The 20,672-nt window shown below is 47.2% G+C and overlaps 2 protein-coding genes across 7 annotated transcripts; one reads left to right on the plus strand and one right to left on the minus strand.

The window, feature by feature from the left end:
* Positions 1 to 7,401: 7,401 nt before the first annotated feature.
* On the minus strand, positions 7,402 to 8,634 carry LOC147985922 (uncharacterized). Its single transcript, XM_087539960.1, has 3 exons — positions 8,514 to 8,634; positions 8,149 to 8,436; positions 7,402 to 8,070 (listed from the first exon to the last, which is right to left on the minus strand). Exons 1-3 carry the CDS (start codon positions 8,518 to 8,520, stop codon positions 7,907 to 7,909), a joined length of 459 nt encoding a protein of 152 aa, XP_087396086.1. The 5' UTR covers positions 8,521 to 8,634; the 3' UTR covers positions 7,402 to 7,906.
* Positions 8,635 to 12,970: 4,336 nt separating this feature from the next.
* On the plus strand, positions 12,971 to 17,098 carry LOC125538761 (uncharacterized). Of its 6 annotated transcripts, none has more exons than XR_015616946.1 (7): positions 12,971 to 13,313; positions 13,440 to 13,780; positions 14,056 to 14,324; positions 14,429 to 14,468; positions 14,747 to 14,906; positions 15,700 to 16,498; positions 16,677 to 17,098. XR_015616946.1 is itself a non-coding variant. In XM_087544371.1 (4 exons), exons 1-4 carry the CDS (start codon positions 13,720 to 13,722, stop codon positions 14,818 to 14,820), a joined length of 444 nt encoding a protein of 147 aa, XP_087400497.1. In that variant the 5' UTR covers positions 13,333 to 13,719; the 3' UTR covers positions 14,821 to 15,263. The 6 variants fall into 6 exon arrangements, 1 of the variants encoding a protein (XP_087400497.1); XR_015616947.1 differs by having other exon boundaries at positions 13,522 to 13,780; XR_015616945.1 differs by lacking the exon at positions 12,971 to 13,313 and having other exon boundaries at positions 13,333 to 13,780; positions 14,416 to 14,468.
* Positions 17,099 to 20,672: the final 3,574 nt, after the last annotated feature.

A 20,672-nucleotide genomic window follows, 5' to 3' on the forward strand; every position in this document is an offset into this window, starting at 1 on the left:
CTTGATAGTATTGGCTTTTCCTAAAGACTCAATGTGATCTTGGATCACTAAAATATAAAATGAAGAGTCTTGGACTTTTGAGCTTGAGCCAATTCTTTGTCCTTAGCATTTTGAGGGTTCCACTTTCACATCCATGCCATGCCAATCATTGAGATTTCTTGAAATAATCATCTTGAAATACCATTAGCTCAATGAACTATATGTTGTTATGAATTACCAAAACCACCTAGGGATAGTTGCACTTTCAGCCAAACATCCCTCGAAGACAATCATGACCACTACTCGACCCATCGAACTGCTTCACATGGATCTTTTTGGTCCCACTCACTACTCAACTTTTACCACTACTGCTTGCCTCTATGGCTTTGTCATAGTTGATGATTACTCTAGATACACTTGGGTGCACATAATCCTTTACAAGACTGAAGTGCAGGATGTCTTCAGACGCTTCGCCAATCGAGCTATGAACAATTACGGCGCCAAGATAAAGCACATCAGAAGTGACAATGGCACTGAATTCAAGAACACTGGACTTGATACATATCTTGATACCTTGGGCATCACACATGAATTCTCAGCCCCGTACACGCCACAGCAGAATGGCGTCGTCGAACGCAAGAACAGAACACTCATTGAGATGGCCAGAACGATGCTAGATGAATACAAGACTCCAAGAAAATTCTGGCCTGAAGCCATTGACACTGCATGCCATACAATCAATCGTGTTTATCTTCACAAGCTTCTGAACAAGACATCTTATGAACTCCTAAGTGGCAAGAAGCCAAATGTTAGTTACTTCAGAGTATTTGGCGCAAGGTGCTGGATCAAGGACCCACACCACACCTCAAAGTTTGCACCAAAAGCACATGAGGGTTTTATGCTTGGATATGGAAAGGATTCGCACTCCTACAGAGTCTTCAATCTCTTTCATTACAAAGTGGTTGAAACAGTGGATGTGCGGTTCGATGAGACTAATGGTTCACAAAGAGAGCAACTGCCAAATGTGCTAGATGAAGTTCCATCCAGTGAATCAATCAAGCTAATGGGAACTAGAGAGATTATACCTTCTGAAGCTCATCCTGAAGAAGAACTTATCATCTCAGCATCTGATCCACATGAAGACAATGCTCAGCCTGAAGACATTCCTCCCAACAACAACACAGATCAGCAAGAGCAAAGTCTTCGCCCTGTACATCCTCGTGTTGCCAATGAAGTGCAGATTGAGAGAATAATTGACAGCATCAATGCACCTGGTCCACTCACTCGTTCAAGGGCAACTCAGCTGGCAAATTTCTGTTGGCACTTCGCATTTGTCTCAATTACAGAACCCAAGAAAGTTGAAGAAGCCTTCATGGAACCTGAATGGATTCAAGCTATGCAAGAAGAGCTTCAACAGTTTGAGCTAAAAAATGTATGGGAACTGGTTAAGCATCCTGATCCACGGAAGCACAATGTAATAGGCACCAAATGGATATACCGCAACAAGAAAGATGAGCATGGTTAAATTGTCAGAAAGAAAGCTCGTCTCGTTGCTCAAGGATATACTCAAGTGGAAGGCATTGATTTCGATGAAACATTTGCTCCTGTGGCTAGACTTGAAGCCATACGTATACTGCTGGCCTATGCAAATCATCATAACATACTTCTATATCAAATGGATGTGAAGAGTGCCTTTCTCAATGGCAAGACTGAAGAAGAAGTGTATGTTGCACAACCGCCTGGGTTTGAAGATCCAAAACATCCTGACATGGTATACAAGCTCAACAAGGCACTGTATGGCCTCAAACAAGCCCGTCGGGCCTGGTATGACACACTCAAATATTTCCTGAAGAGCAAAGGCTTCATACCTGGTTCCCTAGACCCCACTCTCTTCACGAAGACATATGATGGTGAACTGTTTGTGTGCCAAATATATGTGGATGACATTATCTTCGGCTGCACCAATCAGAAGTACAGTGAAGAGTTTGGCTATATGATGCAAGAGCAATATCAGATGTCTATGATGGGGGAGCTGAAGTTCTTCCTCGGTCTTCAAATACGACAACAACGCAACGGCATCTTCATATCTCAAGAGAAGTATCTCAAAGAGTGCCTGAAGAAGTTTGGTATGCAAGACTGCAAAGGCTTCACAACACCAATGCCAGCCAAACATCATCTGGGTCCCGACGACAATGGTAAAGAGTTCGATCAAAAGGTATACCGCTCCATGATTGGTTCTTTGCTTTATTTATGTGCATCTAGGCCAGATATTATGCTTAGTGTTTGCATGTGTGCTCGATTTCAAGCGGCACCAAAGGAGTCGCATCACTTAGCTGTGAAGCGAATTCTTCGATATTTGGCTCACACCCCAACTCTAGGATTATGGTATCCAAAGGGCTCAGAGTTTGATCTGGTTGGATTCTCGGATGCTGATTATGCTGGTGACAGGCACATGCCACTTTCTGGGACGATCACTTGTATGTTGGTCTTCAAAGAAGCAGAACTGTGTATCCCTCTCCACTGCTGAATCAAAATACATTGCTGCTGGATCTTGCTGCGCTCAGCTTCTGTGGATGAAGCAAACTCTCAAGGACTATGGCATTCATCTGAAGCAAGTGCCACTTTACTGCGACAACGAAAGCGCCATCAAGATTGCCAACAACCCAGTTCAGCACTCGAAGACAAAGCACATAGAAATTCATCATCACTTTCTCAGAGATCATGTTGTGAAGGAAGATATTGATATCATACACGTCAACACTGAAGAGCAATTGGCAGATATCTTCACCAAGCCCTTGGATGAGAAGAGATTTTGCAAGTTACGGTGTGAGCTAAATATCCTGGAATCCTCAAATGTCCTGTGATCAGGCACACATCCTAACACTTATGCATATTGATGACTTAGATGTGCAACGCACGAAGTAACGTATATCTTCAATCAATGAAGACATACATTCTAAGTGTGAATACATTAATGTGTAATTTGGTTTCGGAGCGCCACGATAATTGTGCGTCGTGTCTGGGTCTAATACTTCCTATACGGTGGGTAACGCCACCACCAAACGTTCTATTTTGAAGTGTTTCACTCATGGCGTTACCTTGCAATGTCTTCACATTTGGTTTGGCTTCAATCTCAACATGTCTTCATGATTATCTTCACTATGTTGATTGTATATATATATATACTAGTGTTCTGTCCTCTACAGCATTCACTTATAGCTATGTCTTCTTGTTTGAATCTTTTGAACTAAGTGAATGTGATCGGACCCTAACCTCTCTATGCTTTCTATCTCAAATTCTATCTCTCCAAGTCATATGCATTCTATTGAAACTATCGAATGTCTTCTCTACGCCCTTGACAGTAGAAGACACAGAGACAACCTTTAAGTCCATTTTCAATGCTCATTCATCCACATGAAATCCGAAGAAGTAGGAACGACCACCCGACAATCCAGGCGTGCGTGGGACGTGGAACAAACCCCAAAATTCCGCATGATGGCCACGTGTTACTCAGATGCGAATCACCAGAGGCACCTGTGTAATAGCGCAGTGCCGCCCCTGTACCTATAAATACACACTCACAGCAGTCATTATCTCTTCTTCCACCCTCGCACGAACCCTAGCGCCACCGCTAGCCCTCGACGACACCGGCGATGAAGCGCTTCGCTGCCGCAACCTCTCTGACGCCGTCTTCACGCCGATCGCGGACATCGTCCTCTCCGCCGTCGCCGTAGGTGTCCTCCGTCGCCAAGTTAGGGCACGGAAGATTAAACTGCTCGGCAGTCGATTCATTTCTCGTCTCGGTGAAAAGGCGTTGCCTCTTTACCGAGATGAAGAAGTCTGACAAGTTCGAGTGGACTCCAGAAGCTGATGCAGCATTGGCAGAGCTCAAAGCTCTGCTCTCCACCCAGCCGGTCCTCGCTGCTCCAATCAGCAAAGAGCCTCTGCTGCTTTACATTGCAGCCACAGGACAAGTTGTCAGTACAGTACTTACGGTCGAGCGGGAAGAAGAAGGAAAGGCCTTCAGAGTTCAGCGCCCAGTTTATTATGTGTCTGAAGTTTTGACCCCTTCAAAACAAAGATATCCTCATTACCAGAAGCTTGTATATGGGATTTATATGACCACGAAGAAGGTTGCACATTACTTCTCTAACCACTCCATTACAGTCGTCAGCGACGCCCCACTGTCAGAGATTCTGCACAACAGAGATGCAACCGGTTGAGTGGCTAAGTGGGCGATTGAACTCCTTCCCTTAGATATCAAGTTTGAAGCAAAGAAGGCTATCAAGTCCCAAGCAATCGCAGATTTTGTCGCCGAGTGGATTGAACAGCAGCTTCCGACTCAAGTTCACTCGGAGCACTGGACCATGTTCTTCGATGGATCTAAGATGCTGAATGGTTCCGGTGCTGGGGTAGTATTAGTCTCCCCCCGTGGAGATAAGCTCAGATACGATCTCCAGATTCACTTCGATTCCTCCAATAATGAAGCAGAATATGAAGCACTTTTGTATGGGTTGCGCATGGCCATTTCACTCGGCGTCCGTCGCCTCATGGTCTATGGCGACTCAGATTTGGTGGTTAATCAAGTGATGAAGGAGTGGGACGTCAGAAGTCCGGCAATGACTGGTTATTGCAATGCAGTGAGAAAGTTAGAAAAGAAATTCGAGGGGTTAGAGCTTCATCACATCCCCCGACTGAAAAATCAGGCGGCTGACGATTTGGCAAAGATAGGCTCCAAGAGAGAAGCCATTCCCAGCAACGTGTTCCTGGAGCACATCCACTCGCCGTCAGTCCAAGAAGATCATTTTACAGAAAAAGCCCCGCAGCCGAAAAGTGCCACAGATCCGACTGAAGTCGAAGTCCCTGCTGTGGTCGACCTGATCATGGAAGTCTTGGCAATCACTCCCGACTGGACGATACCATACATCGCGTATATCCTAAGGAAAGAACTCCCAGAGGACGAGGAAGAGGCTCGACAGATCGTCCGCCGATCCAAGGCCTTCACAGTCATAAAGGGACAGTTGTACAGAGAAAGCGCGACTGGAATCGGTCAGAAGTGCATAACACTAGAAGAGGGTCAAGTAATCCTTGATGATATCCACTCGGGGACCTGTGGTCACCATGCGTCTTCTCGGACCATTGTGGCTAAAGCATACCGAGCGGGATTTTACTGGCCAAAGGCAAATGAAATGGCAAAGGAGATAGTCGACAAGTGTGGAGGGTGCCAGTTCTACTCCAACATGTCACACAAACCTGCATCAGCCCTGAAGACCATTCCGCTCGTCTGGCCCTTTGCTGTTTGGGGACTGGACATGGTTGGTCCACTGAGAACAGGCAGGAGCGGTTTCACACATGTGCTTGTGGCAGTCGACAAGTTTACCAAATGGATTGAAGCTAAGCCTATCAAGAATCTTGATGCTTGCACTGCTATCAGTTTCGTCAGGGGGCTAACATTCAGATATGGAGTCCTGCATAGCATCATCACTAACAATGGGTCAAACTTTGATTCAGACAAGTTCAGAGCTTTTTGCGCCTCTCAAGGCACACGAGTCGACTACGCATCGGTCGCCCATCCCCAGTCGAATGGACAAGCTGAGAGAGCAAATGGTCTGATTCTCAAAGGACTAAAGCCTCGACTGATGCGTGATCTCAAGCACGCGGCAGGTGCTTGGGTCGACGAACTTCCGTCGGTTCTTTGGGGATTGAGGACCACCCCGAACCGGTCGACTGGAAGAACTCCATTCTTTCTGGTTTATGGAGCTGAAGCAGTTCTGCCGAGTGATCTTCTTCACAACGCACCCCGAGTCGAACTTTATACCGAAGATGAAGCAGAACAAGCCCGGCAAGACGCAGTCGACCTCCTAGAATAAGAGAGGGAGATGGCCATGATCAGATCGACCATTTATCAGCAAGACTTGCGTCGATTCCACGCCAGAAATGTGAAGAGTCGAGCCTTCCAAGAAGGAGATTTGGTCCTCCGAGTGGATCAACAGAAACCACACAAGCTTGCTCCTACTTGGGAAGGCCCCTTCATCGTCACCAGAGTCCTCCACAATGGAGTGTATCACCTCTACAATGTTGATCGCCAGATCGACGAACCGCGAGCTTGGAATGCGGAACTGCTCCGCCCCTTTTACACCTGAGTTCTCCCTCAGACGAGATGTAATAAGAAAAACCTCTACAGTTCATTTTTATCAAAGACAAGAGTGTTCTAATAATTGTTGTCACTTTTATTTGCATACGAAATCCCCCAGTGGGTGACTTAGCTGCGAATCCATTTCGCCTAAGTTTGTGAAAAAAAATCCTACCGAGTGGCGAGCCAGACTCCCACTCGGGGGCTTAGCTGCAGCCCAGTGCTCGCCTAAGTGTTCAAAAATCCTACCGAGTGGCGAGCCAGACTCCCACTCGGGGGCTTAGCTGCAGCCCAGTGATCGCCTAAGTGTTTAAAAATCCTACTGAGTGGCGAGCCAGACTCCCACTCGGGGGCTTAGCTGCAGCCCAGTGCTCGCCTAAGTGTTCAAAAATCCTACCGAGTGGCGAGCCAGACTCCCACTCGGGGGCTTAGCTGCAGTCCAGTACTCGCCTAAGTTTGAAAAAATCCTACCGAGTGGAGAGCAAACCTCCCACTCGGGGGCTTAGCTGCAGCCCAGTGCTCGCCTAAGTGTTCAAAAATCCTACCGAGTGAGAGCAAACCTCCCACTCGGGGGCTTAGCTGCAGCCCAGTGCTCGCCTAAGTTTGAAAAAATCCTACCGAGTGGCGAGCCAGACTCCCACTCGGGGGCTTAGCTGTAGTCCAGTACTCGCCTAAGTTTGAAAAAATCCTACCGAGTGGAGAGCAAACCTCCCACTCGGGGGCTTAGCTGCAGCCCAGTGCTCGCCTAAGTGTTCAAAAATCCTACCGAGTGGCGAGCCAGACTCCCACTCGGGGGCTTAGCTGCAGTCCAGTACTCGCCTAAGTTTGAAAAAATCCTACCGAGTGGAGAGCAAACCTCCCACTCAGGGGCTTAGCTGCAGCCCAGTGCTCGCCTAAGTGTTCAAAAATCCTACCGAGTGGCGAGCAAACCTCCCACTCGGGGGCTTAGCTGCAGCCCAGTGCTCGCCTAAGTGTTTAAAAATCCTACCGAGTGGCGAGCCAGACTCCCACTCGGGGGCTTAGCTGCAGCCCAGTGCTCACCTAAGTGTTCAAAAATCCTACTGAGTGGCGAGCAAACCTCCCACTCGGGGGCTTAGCTGCAGCCCAGTGCTCGCCTAAGTGTTTAAAAATCCTACCGAGTGGCGAGCCAGACTCCCACTCGGGGGCTTAGCTGCAGCCCAGCGCTCGCCTAAGTACAGGACACAACCCAATCCGCAAGGACGACGAGGCGCAAGTCGACTGCTACCTCCTCCTTCGGAGTTACGCCACAAATACAAGGGTATTCCGAGTGAAGATCAAGTTCCACTCGACGGATCAAACCATGAAGATATTCAACGAGAAATCAAGTTCGGATAAAGCCTAAAGGTCCCAGACCTCAGATCAAAGTACTCGAGCCCTCGGCTCGGCAGAGTTTAACGGTTACAAATCCACTCGTCATTCCGAGGCAAATTTAAAGTGAAGCATAAAAGTTTTTCATTCCTCGGGTGGAGGACTGGAAGGGGCGACGAACTCGTCCAAGTCGATCCCGTCTGCAATAGGAGTGGCAGCAGCGATGAAAGTCTCCATGAAGTCTTGAAAGCTGTGCTTCCTAGTATTGGCAACTTGGATGGCGGCCAGCTTTTCTTCTCGCGCCTCCTTGCAATGGACGCGGACCAGAGACAGAGCGACATCAGCACCACATCTAGCAGAAGATTTCTTCCATTCCGCCACTCGACCCGGGACTTCATTCAATCAAGCCATCAGAGACTCGAGGTCGTTCTGAAGCGTCGTCCCAGGCCAGAGTGATGTGTCGATCTACGACACCGCAACCTTCAGTCGAGCAAGATAGTCAACAACACTGGTAACACGAGACTCCAATCGGAGCACGTTCATAGCAGCCTCATCCTTCACGAGAGAATTGGCGGGGTCCAAGCCTGGCTCCACTCGACTGGTTTCCTCTTCGAAGCTCTGGCAGAATTCTGCAAACACGATTCAAGAGTAAGACAGTGGCCCTACACAGGCTTGGTAACTGCAAGACAGTCGGGGCGAGTAACTACCTTCGAGCATGACGAACAGCTTCTTGGCGAGTCCACCGAGATAAGCCTCCAGATCGTTCCTCTTCCCCGCCAGCTCACCCGCCTTGTCGTGCAGAGCCACGTTGTCGTTCTTCAGTCGGCTGACCTCTTGATTGGCTACCTCGAGAGCAGCTTTCAGTCTGGAGTTCTCCTGCTCAAGAGTTCCGACCGAAGCCAGTTTCTCTTCAGCAAGCCTCGTTTTGTTCAAGACCTCCTTCTGTGCTTCTGCAAGATCTTGATCCTTCTTCTTCAGAGCTTCTTCCAGTTTATCTGCGGCACGTCGAGTGAAATCAACATCAAGAATGGACAAGAAAGAAAAGTCACTCGTCAAGAATGGAGAACCCCACCAGCCATACCTTTTGCTTCTTCTTGCGCCTTCTTCAAATTCTCTTGAGCAAGCTTCAAGTTAAGGTTGAGCTGGATCTGCTGATTCTCCAACTCGGTATAGCGAGCTACAAGTTTGCAGGATTTCTGTAAAAAAATCAGTCGACAGACATCCAAGATAAGTTGCTTCCGAGTAACTAAGAGACAATGATGGCGTTTCTAAGACTACAGCCGAATCAAAAACATTCGATAGTAGTCTCGGGGACTACACCCAGTGGGTGCACTCAGCGTGCCCCCACTGTAAAAAAAAGTCGACTGCCCGCAGTCGACCGGATACAGTTCCATTCGACATGGCCTGACCAGACTGAGTGAAGAAATACAGCTACAGCAACACAATATAAAGACTATAGTCGACTGCCAGCAGTCCACCGTAGTCTCGGGGACTACACCCAGTGGGTGCACTTAGTGTGCCCCCACTCGTCCAAGAATTGGCAGACACACCCAGTGGGTGTACAGATATAAAGATCTTCGAAAAAGATATTCTTCAAACAGCATATCGTAACAGACCAAGTGTTGAGTCGACTGACCTGGACGTTACTCTGAAGAGCCGAACTCGCGTCATAAGCTGCTTGGCTGGCCTCCCGAGCCACTTTCACTTGTTCCATCATGATCCCCGCTTGGCGTATAGCCTCTTTTGCGGCAGCTGCTTGGTCCTCAGGGACGGGGTACGCGGCAAAAAGCGAAGGCGGATCCGCAGTCGACGTCGAGGGCCGCACACTCGTCAGAGGAATGGCGAAAGTCACAGAAGCCCGAGTGGTTTCACCACCGTCTCGAGCTACGGCCTCTGGTGCCGGAGTGGATTGTGGGGTCTCACCAGCCGACGCTCTCCTGTTCCTTCTCACTCTTAGCGGCACGTCGTCGTCATCCGGGAGGTTGATAACATGAGGAGGAGCTACAAGAAAAAATTCAATCGACCAGAGTTGCAATAAATGTCCAGTCGACTCAAGGCAGAACATCAGTAATCGTACCAGGGTTGGAGGTAACAGCATCCTCCATCTCTTGATCGTCATCCTTGGCGGAGAGCTCAGAAGTAGCAGCACTGCAAATCTCGAAAGTCTGTCACTTGGTTCAATGAATCGACCAAGGATCTGTTCACGGTCGACAAAGGAAAACAAGCTTTATTATTACCCAGAGATGGTGGGGACAGTCATCTTCATCTTGGGCAGAGCCTTGGGTGGCTTGGACGGTGTCGCGCGTGGGTGCTTGGGAGCCTTCTCGGTCGGCGTAGGAGAAGAGGTCTGAGGGCGTTTCGACGACTGCCCAACAGGAGCAGTCGCCTTACCACGTTCCCGCGCTGGATCGTGTGTAAGCTTGGATCGCCTCTCTGGACGGGGGGGTTCGACCTCCTCCTCCTCCTCTTCGCTGGAGTCGACGTCGCCGTCTCCCTCTCCTTCGCCATCGGACTCCCACTCGCCTTGATCATCTCCACTCTCACCTCCGCTCGCCTCCCCTTCCTCAGTTGGCTCCTGTGCCCCGTTGGACGTTGAGTACATCTCAGTAGTTGCCTAGAAAACAACAGACAAGACAAAAGTCAATCAACCAATTCAAAGAAGACCAATGAAGAAAACAAGATCTCAGTCGGGGGCATAAAGTCAGACCTGGTCCACTTTGTATGTGTTGTCGAGTGGAGAAACCCTCCTGGCTCCTCGGGGGTTGTCTTTGTTTCCTGTGATGCTCGACAGCCACCCCTCCAACATCTCATCAGTGACCTCCTCCGGGTGGATCCGAGTGGTGTCTTCGAGGCCCGAGTACAGCCACATCGGGTGGTCACGAGCCTGGAGTGGTTGGATGCGCCTCCGAAGGAAGATCTCCAGCAAGTCCATGCCAGTCACGCCATCGCGGACAAGCTGAACCACTCGAAATCCGCGGGCTGCGAAACAACTCATCAAACAGAAGATCCCTCTCGCGCCGGCACTCGGTATTTCACAAGTAAGGAAATTCACTCGACGAGAGACCAAGAATGGATCAAGGTGACCAAAAGAAGTTGACAACGTCATCCGCGGCGATTGATCCAGTGCAAGACATTCATATGACGCTAAGAACCAGTCGGAAGGACCCCCAACTCCTTCCCCACTCGAACCTCGATCCATTCGGGGGCTAATGACGAAGCTATGTACCTAGGGTAGGGGCATGGACCTGTCCTAAGAGCCCTACCCAAGGACATCCCTAGAAGAAGTCACCTTTCAATCGACTTGAAGGTACCCACTCGACGGGTTCAAGACACTCGACCAAGAAGCTACCACTCGACCAAGAAGCCAACCACTCGACTGCCAGGAGATCTAAAGTCACTCCGCAGGCAAACGGTCGGCTATTAAGTAGTCTTTACGGTCATTATAGCACTTTATTGCCAGCGTTACCAGTAACGCCCCACCTTAATGTACATTGAACCCTTGGTAACGTGGGCTGGCCGGGGTCCTGGCGCACTCTATATAAGCCACCCCCCTCCTCCGAGACAAGGGTTCGCACCTCTGTTATTCACACGCCTATAATCCAATCGACCGCCTCCGGGCACCGAGACGTAGGGCTATTGCTTCCTCCGCGAAGGGCCTGAACTCGTACATCCTGGTGTGTTTACAACCTCTCCATAGCTGAGATCTAGCCTCTCCATACTCACCCCCCTACATCACTGTCAGAGTTAGAACCACGACACTATCCTTATACTCTGCTTAAGAATATATGCTACTTGTCTTGGCTATATTCTGCTTTCTTGTCTATTTTTCCATCCCTCTCTCTTCTATTAAACTAATAAGAACAGATGTTGCCTGATCTTATTGCCTATGATGCTGGTCTGAGGCCTCTCTGGGTTCTAAAGTTATTTTTGTGGCTCCAAGAACTCCTACAAATCCTGTGATGCATGACACAACCTTTCCGTGTGAATTTTTCTGTAACTGTACCTAACTGTACCTAACAGAAAAATTTACTTGAGAATCAACAACAATTTACAAGCCATGGCCATGGTCTCCACTCCCAAACCCTAACCCTATTTACAAGCCATTTTCTGTAACTGTACCTAACTGTCACCTGCGTGGTGGTGCCCTGCGCAACGGTCGTTGAGCTCGCGCAGTGTGGTGAGCTCGCCGGAGATGGATGGGCCCTGCACAGCGGCCGAGACTCAGAGCAGAGGTTGAGGGCAAGAGGAAGAAGAAGAAGAAGGAAGTGGAGGGGAGGGGCTCACCTACAGTCGAGGGAGTACACGGCGCCGGCCTGGCTGAGCTGAGGTAGGGCAGAGCAGCGCGCGGACGGCGGCGTCGCGTGGCCTGGCTGAGCTGGCGGTCGTCGTCTCCTCCTCCTCCTCGTCCTCCTCCTGGTCCTCCTCCTCCGGCTCGGGGCGCGGGGGCGGCGGCGCGGGGGAGCTACAGTGGTGGGGGCGTGGGGCGGCGGCGCGGGAGAGCTGCAGTGGTGGGGGGCGCGGGGGAGCTGCAGTGGTGGGGGCGCGGGGGCGTGGGGGAGCTGCAGTGGTGGGGGCGTGGGGGCGCGGGGGCGGGGGTCGGGGCGGCGGCGGCAGGGGACGGAGGGGACGGAGGGGGCGTGCAGGCGCGGCGGCGGCGTACGGTTGGGGCAGAGGGGGGCAAATTAGGCCGAGTGGGGAGGAAGGGAGGGAGGGGAATAGGTGGAGTGGGGAGAAGCTTGCTAATGGCGCACTCAGCAGCGGTGCGTCATTAGAATGTTTTTTTATTACAGTTCGAGCCCTCAGGTTATATTCCATCTAACCCAATCTACATCAGAACTTGCCCACTAGCCTGACTGGTCAGCACGCAGCACACACACTGGAGGTCCTGGGTTCGATTCCCAGGCTCCCCAATTTTTATTTTTATGCATTTAAAATGTTGTTTGATATTTACTTGTGTTTAAATATGTTCAAACTTGTTTAAATCATAACAGTAATATTTTTTATTAAAACAGTAATAATTTTTTAAAAAAATATGTTCAAATTTGTGTAGCGGGGGAGGGTGCGGTTGATCGTCGGCGGCGAGGGGGACGTCGATGTCCCATCAACACGGTTTTCAAAGACCCGGGGTCTCTATCTAGCTGGCGATACGTTGTGTCATCCATGCACCTTACGCATCCAGAAAATTCGTGGACTACCTGCCCCGCGAGATAACCGTAACCGAGATAGTCGTGTAGTAGTGGCGCACTGTGACACGGTGCGTCATTAGTTGTTTTGCAAAAAAAGAATAAAAAAACTTAGTAATGGCGCACTTCGGTCGGATGCACCATTAGTATGTATGTAAAAATGAAAAAAAAAGTTATCACTAGTGGCGCACCTTTTATCTGGTGCCATTAATGATGCATCACTAATGGCGCATCACCAACTGATGCGTCATTAGTATATAATAGTAACACACTACTTTATTAATGCGCCATTAGTGTCAATCCTATCTATAGCCCTTTTCCTACGTATCCATCCCTTCGACGCCTTCCTCTCCCTCAAGCCTCGACCTCGCCGGCAGTCCTCCTCCCGTCCCAAGTCCAGGAGACGCATGGGAACGGCGGCGGTGGCGAGGCGTCTCGCGCGCACGGACACCCCCACCCTACGCCCGCTCGTGCACGCTGCCCTGCGAGGTTTAAGGCATCACGCCTGCTGCGCTCCCTTGTGGCGATGATGTGGCTTACTGCTGCCATACAGCGCCTCATCGAGGAGTAGAGCAGCTGCCCCATGCCAGCCAAGATCTTCCAGATCCTCTCCACCTACCACCGTCATTGCAGGAGGACTTTAACGAGTGGTCACCAAGAAGCTGCCCCAAATCCTACAAAAGGCTCAGGTAAGAATACATACGTACATTAACCTCAATATCTACTTGATTAATTCAGTTATAACACTTTCCTTTTGAACCAATATATGCACTCCTCTTGCTAATTAAATTGTGTGGAAAATCTTACATGGGCAGTTTAATTGTGTGATTGCTGAGTGGTCCAGTGAGTAGTGCTTCTATAAGCAAGGGAATGATAGAATGATGCACGATTCTACAGGTTAGATGAGCCGCTGACAAAGACACACCTCTATTCTGAATTTTTACATGCGAAGATGGACCATCAGCTACGGAATATGTTGGCTAACCTCTCACAGGTTGCTAACAAATTTTTTCTTATTGTCATCTTGGTAATTGACATTGGTGGTATTGTCTTTTAGTTCAACAGAAAGTTGTTCAAGTGAAAATTCAGAGGAACATGTGGAACAAAAGACATGGTATAAAAAGGAAAGGAAAGACTAAACAGTACAATGATGCAGGTTCAGGTTTCATATGTTGTCTTCGCTGCCTCATGAATATGCTAGCATGGTTGTCTTCTGGATTATGCACATGTCTTTGTTTGCCATATACTCTCGACGCATTGTGTAGTATGTACTAATTCTAGGGAGACTGATCTCATATTGTTCACTCTTCAGAATTAGTATTTATAAGTTTTTGTGTGGTTTTAGCACCTCAGTTAAGAAATAAATATTAGCCTTCTCTAAAGAGGTTTGTTGCCTTGCTTTTTAACCTTTTCCCCTGTTCAAATTGTCAGATGATGGCTACAGATATGGACACCTGTATACATATGGGATGTTTCCTCTGTCAATGCCGTCCTTTAATCCAGTTAATGATGCTGAAGTTTTCAATGGCTTTGGCACCGCATACATATGGGATGTTTCCTCCGTCAATGGCTCAATGCTGTCCTTTAATCCAGTTAATGATGCTGAAGTTTTTAATGGCTTTGGCATGCAAAGCCATCCAAATGTGGAAAATAGATCTCTTGGTTGCAATGAGGGAGTTGTATATGAAGAAGCTCTACAGGTATATAATGTTACGAGTCACTGTAGAAATAGTATATGCTTAATTGCCTGGTTACTTTGATCGAAATCTAATTACTATGGATGATAAAGAGAACTTTTATGCAGCATATCAGTCAAGAAACAAAGGAAGAAGATATGTCTCAAGGTGCGTCGGGTCGGCGATGGGTCTCTATTAGGCATGAACTGAGCTATCAATAATTTGTATATGTTTAGTCTGTTAGTACAATTTGCCAGGTTATTTGGAAAAGGGAAACCAGTAGAAACAATTATAATTGATAAAAAATGCATGGTTGCATGTGCTTTCTCTTTACACTAAGCAATGGATAAATATTCCAGCTTTATTTTTCCTTTGGTATTTGGCTTTGTTTCTTGGTGGCTAATCTATAACTACCCAGTAGTAATGACTTTCTCTTTTTACATCAGCGGGATTTAATCGATGGAGTTCCGCTGCTAAAGGGCGTGAGAGGCAGTCCCATCATTGGAAGTTTACTGTTTGAATCACAGGGATCTGGGATTACACAAGCACATACTTTACTGAATTCTATAGTTCTATTCGTTGGCACATCGGTTGATCAGTTTTGAGGTAAAGCGAAGTTGTTATCTGAAAAATACTTACCTACTTTAAGAAGGTCCAAATAGAAAAAATGTTGGTTTTCAGGTATGCTAGCATTCAAATCTACTTCGGACACTAGATCACACATCAAAATTTTGATACCTGAAATGGTAGCTTCAGAAGAAGGGTATCAAAATAGATTCATGGTCTCTTTGCTTAGTTCTATGCTTCTCAAAATGCTTTAGTATATGCCCATAATATCATAGTACGAATTGTTCTATGAGCAGTTTCCTTTGTCTACCATCAGGGATAGTAATTCATTCGGTAATCTGATATGTATATGTTCTGCATTTCTGACTGAAATAATGGTAAGTTTGGCTTTGGCAATTGGTGTGTGTAGTTTTTTCAGTTGATATAATTTGATCATGCTGAAGGCAAGATATACATCATGGTTACTTCAGGTAGCTTAAAGGGTGTGGGTCAGTGTTAAATGTGAAATAGCTTCACCGGGCAAGTTGTTTCACTTCTTTACATTCAAGAGTTAAACCAGGGACGAAGCACAATCAGACACTCTGTTTTTGCAAAATATTTTCTACCTTCCTCTGTCGTTGAAGTGTATTGGCTTTCTTTCTTACAATACAAAACTGAAAAGTATTGTTTAATAAACTATAATCGAATTTTTCTAAGGTGGAGATGAGAAAAATTGTGAACAAGATAGAACACACTCACTATGGTACCTGTGTTTCGTAATCAAGGTCCTGAATTTAGCTTGACGAACTATCAATTCAAATAGATCATAGAACAATGGTTATAACTTTAGTAGGGCATTCTGTCCTGGAAATACAATTGTTGATAGATCTGCTTTCCTGCGATCAAGAGACAAAGAAAACTGGAACGAAGCAATCCTGTTACTGAATTTTCGTATATATACGTGCGTCATCCCTCAAGAGAACTCTTAGTCAGAGTCGAACTCTGCATCCTCTCCGCCTTCCCTAACCCCTCTCATAAATATCGTCTTCGGTGGCTTGGGGGAGAGGAGTGGAGTGGGGTTTGGATCCTGTGGATGCGGACGAGAGAAGCAAAACATTGATGCCGGTGGCAAGGGCCTTTTCGAGACTCCGAACGTGCTGCTTGACAGAGCCTGGACATGTGCAACGGAGGCTCGCCGCCGTCGGGATCCGGCCACCACGGGCTCCCAGCGTCAGATCCGTAGGTACCGGAACCAATCTTGCAGCCACCGTTGGTTTCTCTCGGAGCAAGTGCTACTATTGGGATCCGGCTACCACAAGCTCCCCAGGGTTGGATCCGTCTGTCCTGGAGCCGACCCTGCACCCTGTGCTCCTTTCTCTCGAAGCAAGCAAGCGATTGACGCAGCAGCGGCACGAGGGAGCGAGCTCTGCCTTGAGGTGCCACTGGGGCAGACAACCACGAGCTCCTCCACCACCATCTCCTCCCCTACCCGGGTTCATCTGCTCATCTGCACCGTCATGGCGGCTAGCATCAGTACCTCTATCCTCCACACCAGTTACGTCACACACCGATATCAATAGGGACTGTACCTTGCTTCCTTCCGACGCGTGGAGGCTGGCCTCCTCACCCATCCCGTACTGCACTGCTGCAAGGTCTGCATTGCTCAAAATTCTCTCTCTACACCTGCTCGCCCTTTATACCTATAGCATGGCATGCTAAAAGAACTTGATCAATTCCAAAAAATATTCAGTTTTTACATTACAAGTTGGTGTATGCCACATGTTAGATATTTTTCCTACAATAACCTAAACTTCCTTTTCATAATGGCAGGACAAACCAACCCAGGAGGAGGCAAATAATATAGTCAAGCAAATGCACATAGTACTATAGGGTCTGATCACTTCCTGTGTGTACATTGGTACTGAGTTCAGAATGCATGCCATCCAACTCATGCATCATATATAAGTGATGGCATGCTGTTGCTGAATTGTGAACCATACATCTACAAAGAAAATCATGGGAAACTTCCTTCCGTGTAAATTGTGTTTGTACAGATCAACTGCAGCTGTGTATGTATTGCTGAATATTTATGATATGCAGAGGGTTGTACACACATATTTTCAAGGGGAGTAAAAGGGCAGTTGTTGTCAACCTGCTTGTGCTCTATAACAGACTTGCTTACTAATCGTGTTGGAGGATGCCGATGCTGCCATAAACATGTCTATAATTTAATGACCATCCCAGCTCAAATCTTGTGCCTCCATTGATTTTGTTGTTTTTGCATAGCTTCTGAAGGTCAATGTAGCCAGTGAGTGTTCCCTCGAAATCAACGTCCTTCATATTAGCATCGTTGAAGGTTGGTCCTAACAAGACGGCGTTCTTAAAGATTGCAGCTTTGACATCAGCTTTTCAAAAAGAATTGAGAGCTTTCGGCTTTTCCAAAATTGGTAGCGTTCGTGAAGCTCGTGCCTGAAAGTATTTCGAAGAGAAGTGTCTATCTTCATGTTCATAATGAAACATGCTTTGAGCAAAGTTATATCTCAAAGGGTTTGTATTTGGGAGAAATCACAACAATACACTGTGGTGAGTAAAGAAGCATTTTATGTCTGCCTATGATCAATGTGAGGGTACATATGAAAGGGTCAGTATTTGAAAGCAATGAAAACAATGAACAAAGCAGTGTGGTATAAAACCAATTAACATGTGTAGTTATGTTTCTGTTACCTTTGAAACATGCACCACCAGCATAAGCCTTGAAAAATGACAACTTCTATCAAGTTAGCACCTTCAAACTTTGCGTCCAACATAAAAGCCGCAGGTAGAGTCTTGCCTTTCAGATTATCTTTATCGTTTGCGAAATTATAGAACCGGAGATGGTGCTACACACCTACACCCCAATTGCCTAACCAGCCGTGTTACCATAAAATCCAGCCTCACATCTCTTTGGATTGGTTGATGGTAGAGGCAACCTCCAACAACCATAGCAATCAGGGAATAATGTTACATCAGAAAATATTTTCTACTTGACAAACTCATGATCTTTCATATAGTAGCTTGGATGGTTAAATTGAAGCCAGAAATTGTTGCCCATCAACTTCAGGTACAACTGTTTTTCAATATTCAGTAGTCTGTATGCATGTTGGTTAAGAAACTTCAGGTTTGATATTTTGTTAGTACATCTCTCAACTGACTTGGCATATTCTATTAGTGTAATCCCATGTGATATTTTGTTCAACATATCCACAGAATCACACACTTCTGACTTATTTTCCTAAGCAGACGAGTTCTCTTTCAATATTACGTGACCAAGTGAAAATGGAACACAATTATACATTTTAATTGGACTCTAGCATTTGCTCAGTAGCGTTGTGCTACACTTACTGTATTCTAGTTGCAACGCACGGGCACTTTTCCTAGTGGAAACCTAATTCTCGGATTATTTGAAAAAAAGGAAAGCAAATGAAAAACGACCCTGGGTTGTCTCCTACAATGATTACGTGCTTTAATCAGCATCCAATCCAAAACAAAACAAGCGGAATAAATATGGAATTTATCTGGATTGGTGCGCCACCCATTCGACCTGCAGGATTTAGGGTTTAATCTTGCTGACCCATCTAGATAAAGCAATAAAGGGGCTTCCTGTTCTATACCCAAGCAAGTTGGGTTCATACATCTCTCCTCCGCGGAAAGTAGAACCCTAAAGTGATGATTCTCAGGTGCGTGCAAAAATCGAAAGCAGTAAAGCAACCTAAAAATGCAGTAAATGACAGGCATATGCATGTTTCGTGATTGGGTGTAATTTTCCCTCTCTTTTCAGGTTCCAACTTAATTACAGTGCTTATCACATGCATCTTCAATCTAAACCTAATCCATCTATCGTAGTGCATCAGGGTGTCTTGGTCTTCATGATCCGTAGGGCTCGCGAGTTTAGGTGATGAAGAAAGCAGAAAGCGTCTCAAAAAGTAGAAGGTGCGAGGAGAAGGAGGTGATGTGTCGCAGATCGAGCAGCCGACGAGGAGACGATTGATCATGGCGATGAGACGAGGGTTATGTCCATGCGCTGCTCGTCAATTGGTGAGCCGGTTGGCGTTATGGAGCATATGGTTGCATATCCCTTGCTGTCAATGTCCGACGTCCCCCTCCGGCGTGGTTGAGAGACAAGGTGTTTTCGGTTCCTCTGTCGAGGTCACCGAGCATACTCTTGTAGGGATCCAATTCGATGCACGGATTGTCTTCGATCTGGCCACATCGCCCGCTTCTGCCGTGCTGAGAAGCCTTTCCATGCTTCGCCGCTCCAATGTCCTGCTCCACCACCTGCATCCACCGATGATGTCTCCATGACAGATGTGCAGTTCCAACCTATCTCGACTGAGCAAGTTGGGTTGGCGGAGGAGACCGAGCTGCTTCGCATTAAGCTTCGTGACTGCCTAGTGCGAGCCGGGAGTGTTTTGGGGAGGGCGGAGGCCGCTCTCGCCAAACTAGAAGTCGTGCCGGATGTGTCTTCGCTGCCTGAGCTTCAGATTGGGGTTGTGCCCGATGTGTCCTTGTTGCCCGAGATTCAGGTTGGTTATGTCGATGGGGAAGCGTGCATGTATGGAGATCTCTCCCCTCGTGCTACATCCTGTCGGTTGTCGTTGCCTGCCGTGCCGATTGCTTCTGGGAGTGAAGTTGTTGTCGAGGTCGTGGCTCCGGTGCTGCAGATTATGCCTGAGCTCTAGAAGGTTTGTGGGGAGCCTACTTCGCCTATTTCGATGGTGCTTCCTAAGGAGATGGGGCCGCTTGGAGGGAACTTGGTGATGTCGATTGCGACCTCTCCGCCGTTGTTGGAGCCCATTCAAACTCTCAACTTTGTGGACTGTGGAGGTTTGGATGCTACTATTGCTCTCTCACCTGAGGTTGTTGGCCAGGTGGCGTCTGCGGGTGATGAGGTAGGTGCTTTGGCACCTAATTCTGAGGTGACGAAGCCCATCCAGTCGCCCATCTTTGACCGCTTGCTCGCCTCCTTGGAGGTAGCTTCTCCTGGGTCTGGCAAGACAATTGCTTGCCTCCTAGCAGAGGAGGTTTCTACGGGCAAAATAAAGAAGGTGAAGAAGGCTTTCAGGACCATAGGCAAGAAGAGTGGTGTCATTGTTAAGGCGTCAGCGGGAGCTTAATGGAGGATACTCAGTCCCATTGTGCTCCATCTCCGTGGATTTGGTGGCGTTCGATGTATGCAACATTGGTTCTGTTGGAGGTTTCTTTGAGGCATAGAAGTGTGAGGGTTTATGGTTGTTACATGTTATGTGTATTTGTTAGGTTGATCATGGGGTTATGGAGTTTGCTTCTTAGCGAGTAGTCCGCATGTGGTCTATATGTATCGGTTTTCGCCCGGTTTTCCGTTAATTAACTGGGCAATTCTCTTCTTCTTAATTAATCGATGATGCAAATCTTTTGCCTCCGTTTCGGAAAAAAAAAGCTCTCAATGGAACCTTCTGCCCAGGTTTCACCGGTTTTGGGTAGGTTTGTGCAGTGTTTCCTTCTTCTTTTCTGGGTTTTCCTCCATTATTATTATTTTTACTATTTCCACATTCATTTTTTTCTTTTAGAAATAGATATTGAACATTCATACGAATACATGTTGTACATTTTCAAAAAAACGCACTGAATAATTTTTAAATAGAAAGTAAACATTTTAAACATAACTTGAACTGTTTTTTAATGTATTTGAAGCATGCACACATTAGTTCTGTGTAAAAGCATTTTTTAATTATATGAATATTCTTTGTTTGCTACGAACACTTTTATAAAATTGTGGGGAAAAAATTTACATTTCACAAAAAAAATGTA

This window comes from Triticum urartu, chromosome 2A (assembly GCF_056163025.1).
Source record: "Triticum urartu cultivar PI428250 chromosome 2A, HENAU_Tu73, whole genome shotgun sequence".
NCBI lineage: Eukaryota > Viridiplantae > Streptophyta > Magnoliopsida > Poales > Poaceae > Triticum > Triticum urartu.

Coding starts and splice junctions, on each gene's coding strand:
- LOC125538761 (XM_087544371.1), top strand. CDS start 13,720: ATGTGGAACAAAAGACATGGTATAAAAAGGAAAGGAAAGACTAAACAG. Junction 14,325..14,428: donor TATATGAAGAAGCTCTACAG/GTATATAATGTT, acceptor ACTTTTATGCAG/CATATCAGTCAAGAAACAAA. Junction 14,469..14,746: donor GGAAGAAGATATGTCTCAAG/GTGCGTCGGGTC, acceptor TTTTTACATCAG/CGGGATTTAATCGATGGAGT.
- LOC147985922 (XM_087539960.1), bottom strand. Junction 8,071..8,148: donor GCTGTTCGTCATGCTCGAAG/GTAGTTACTCGC, acceptor TCGTGTTTGCAG/AATTCTGCCAGAGCTTCGAA.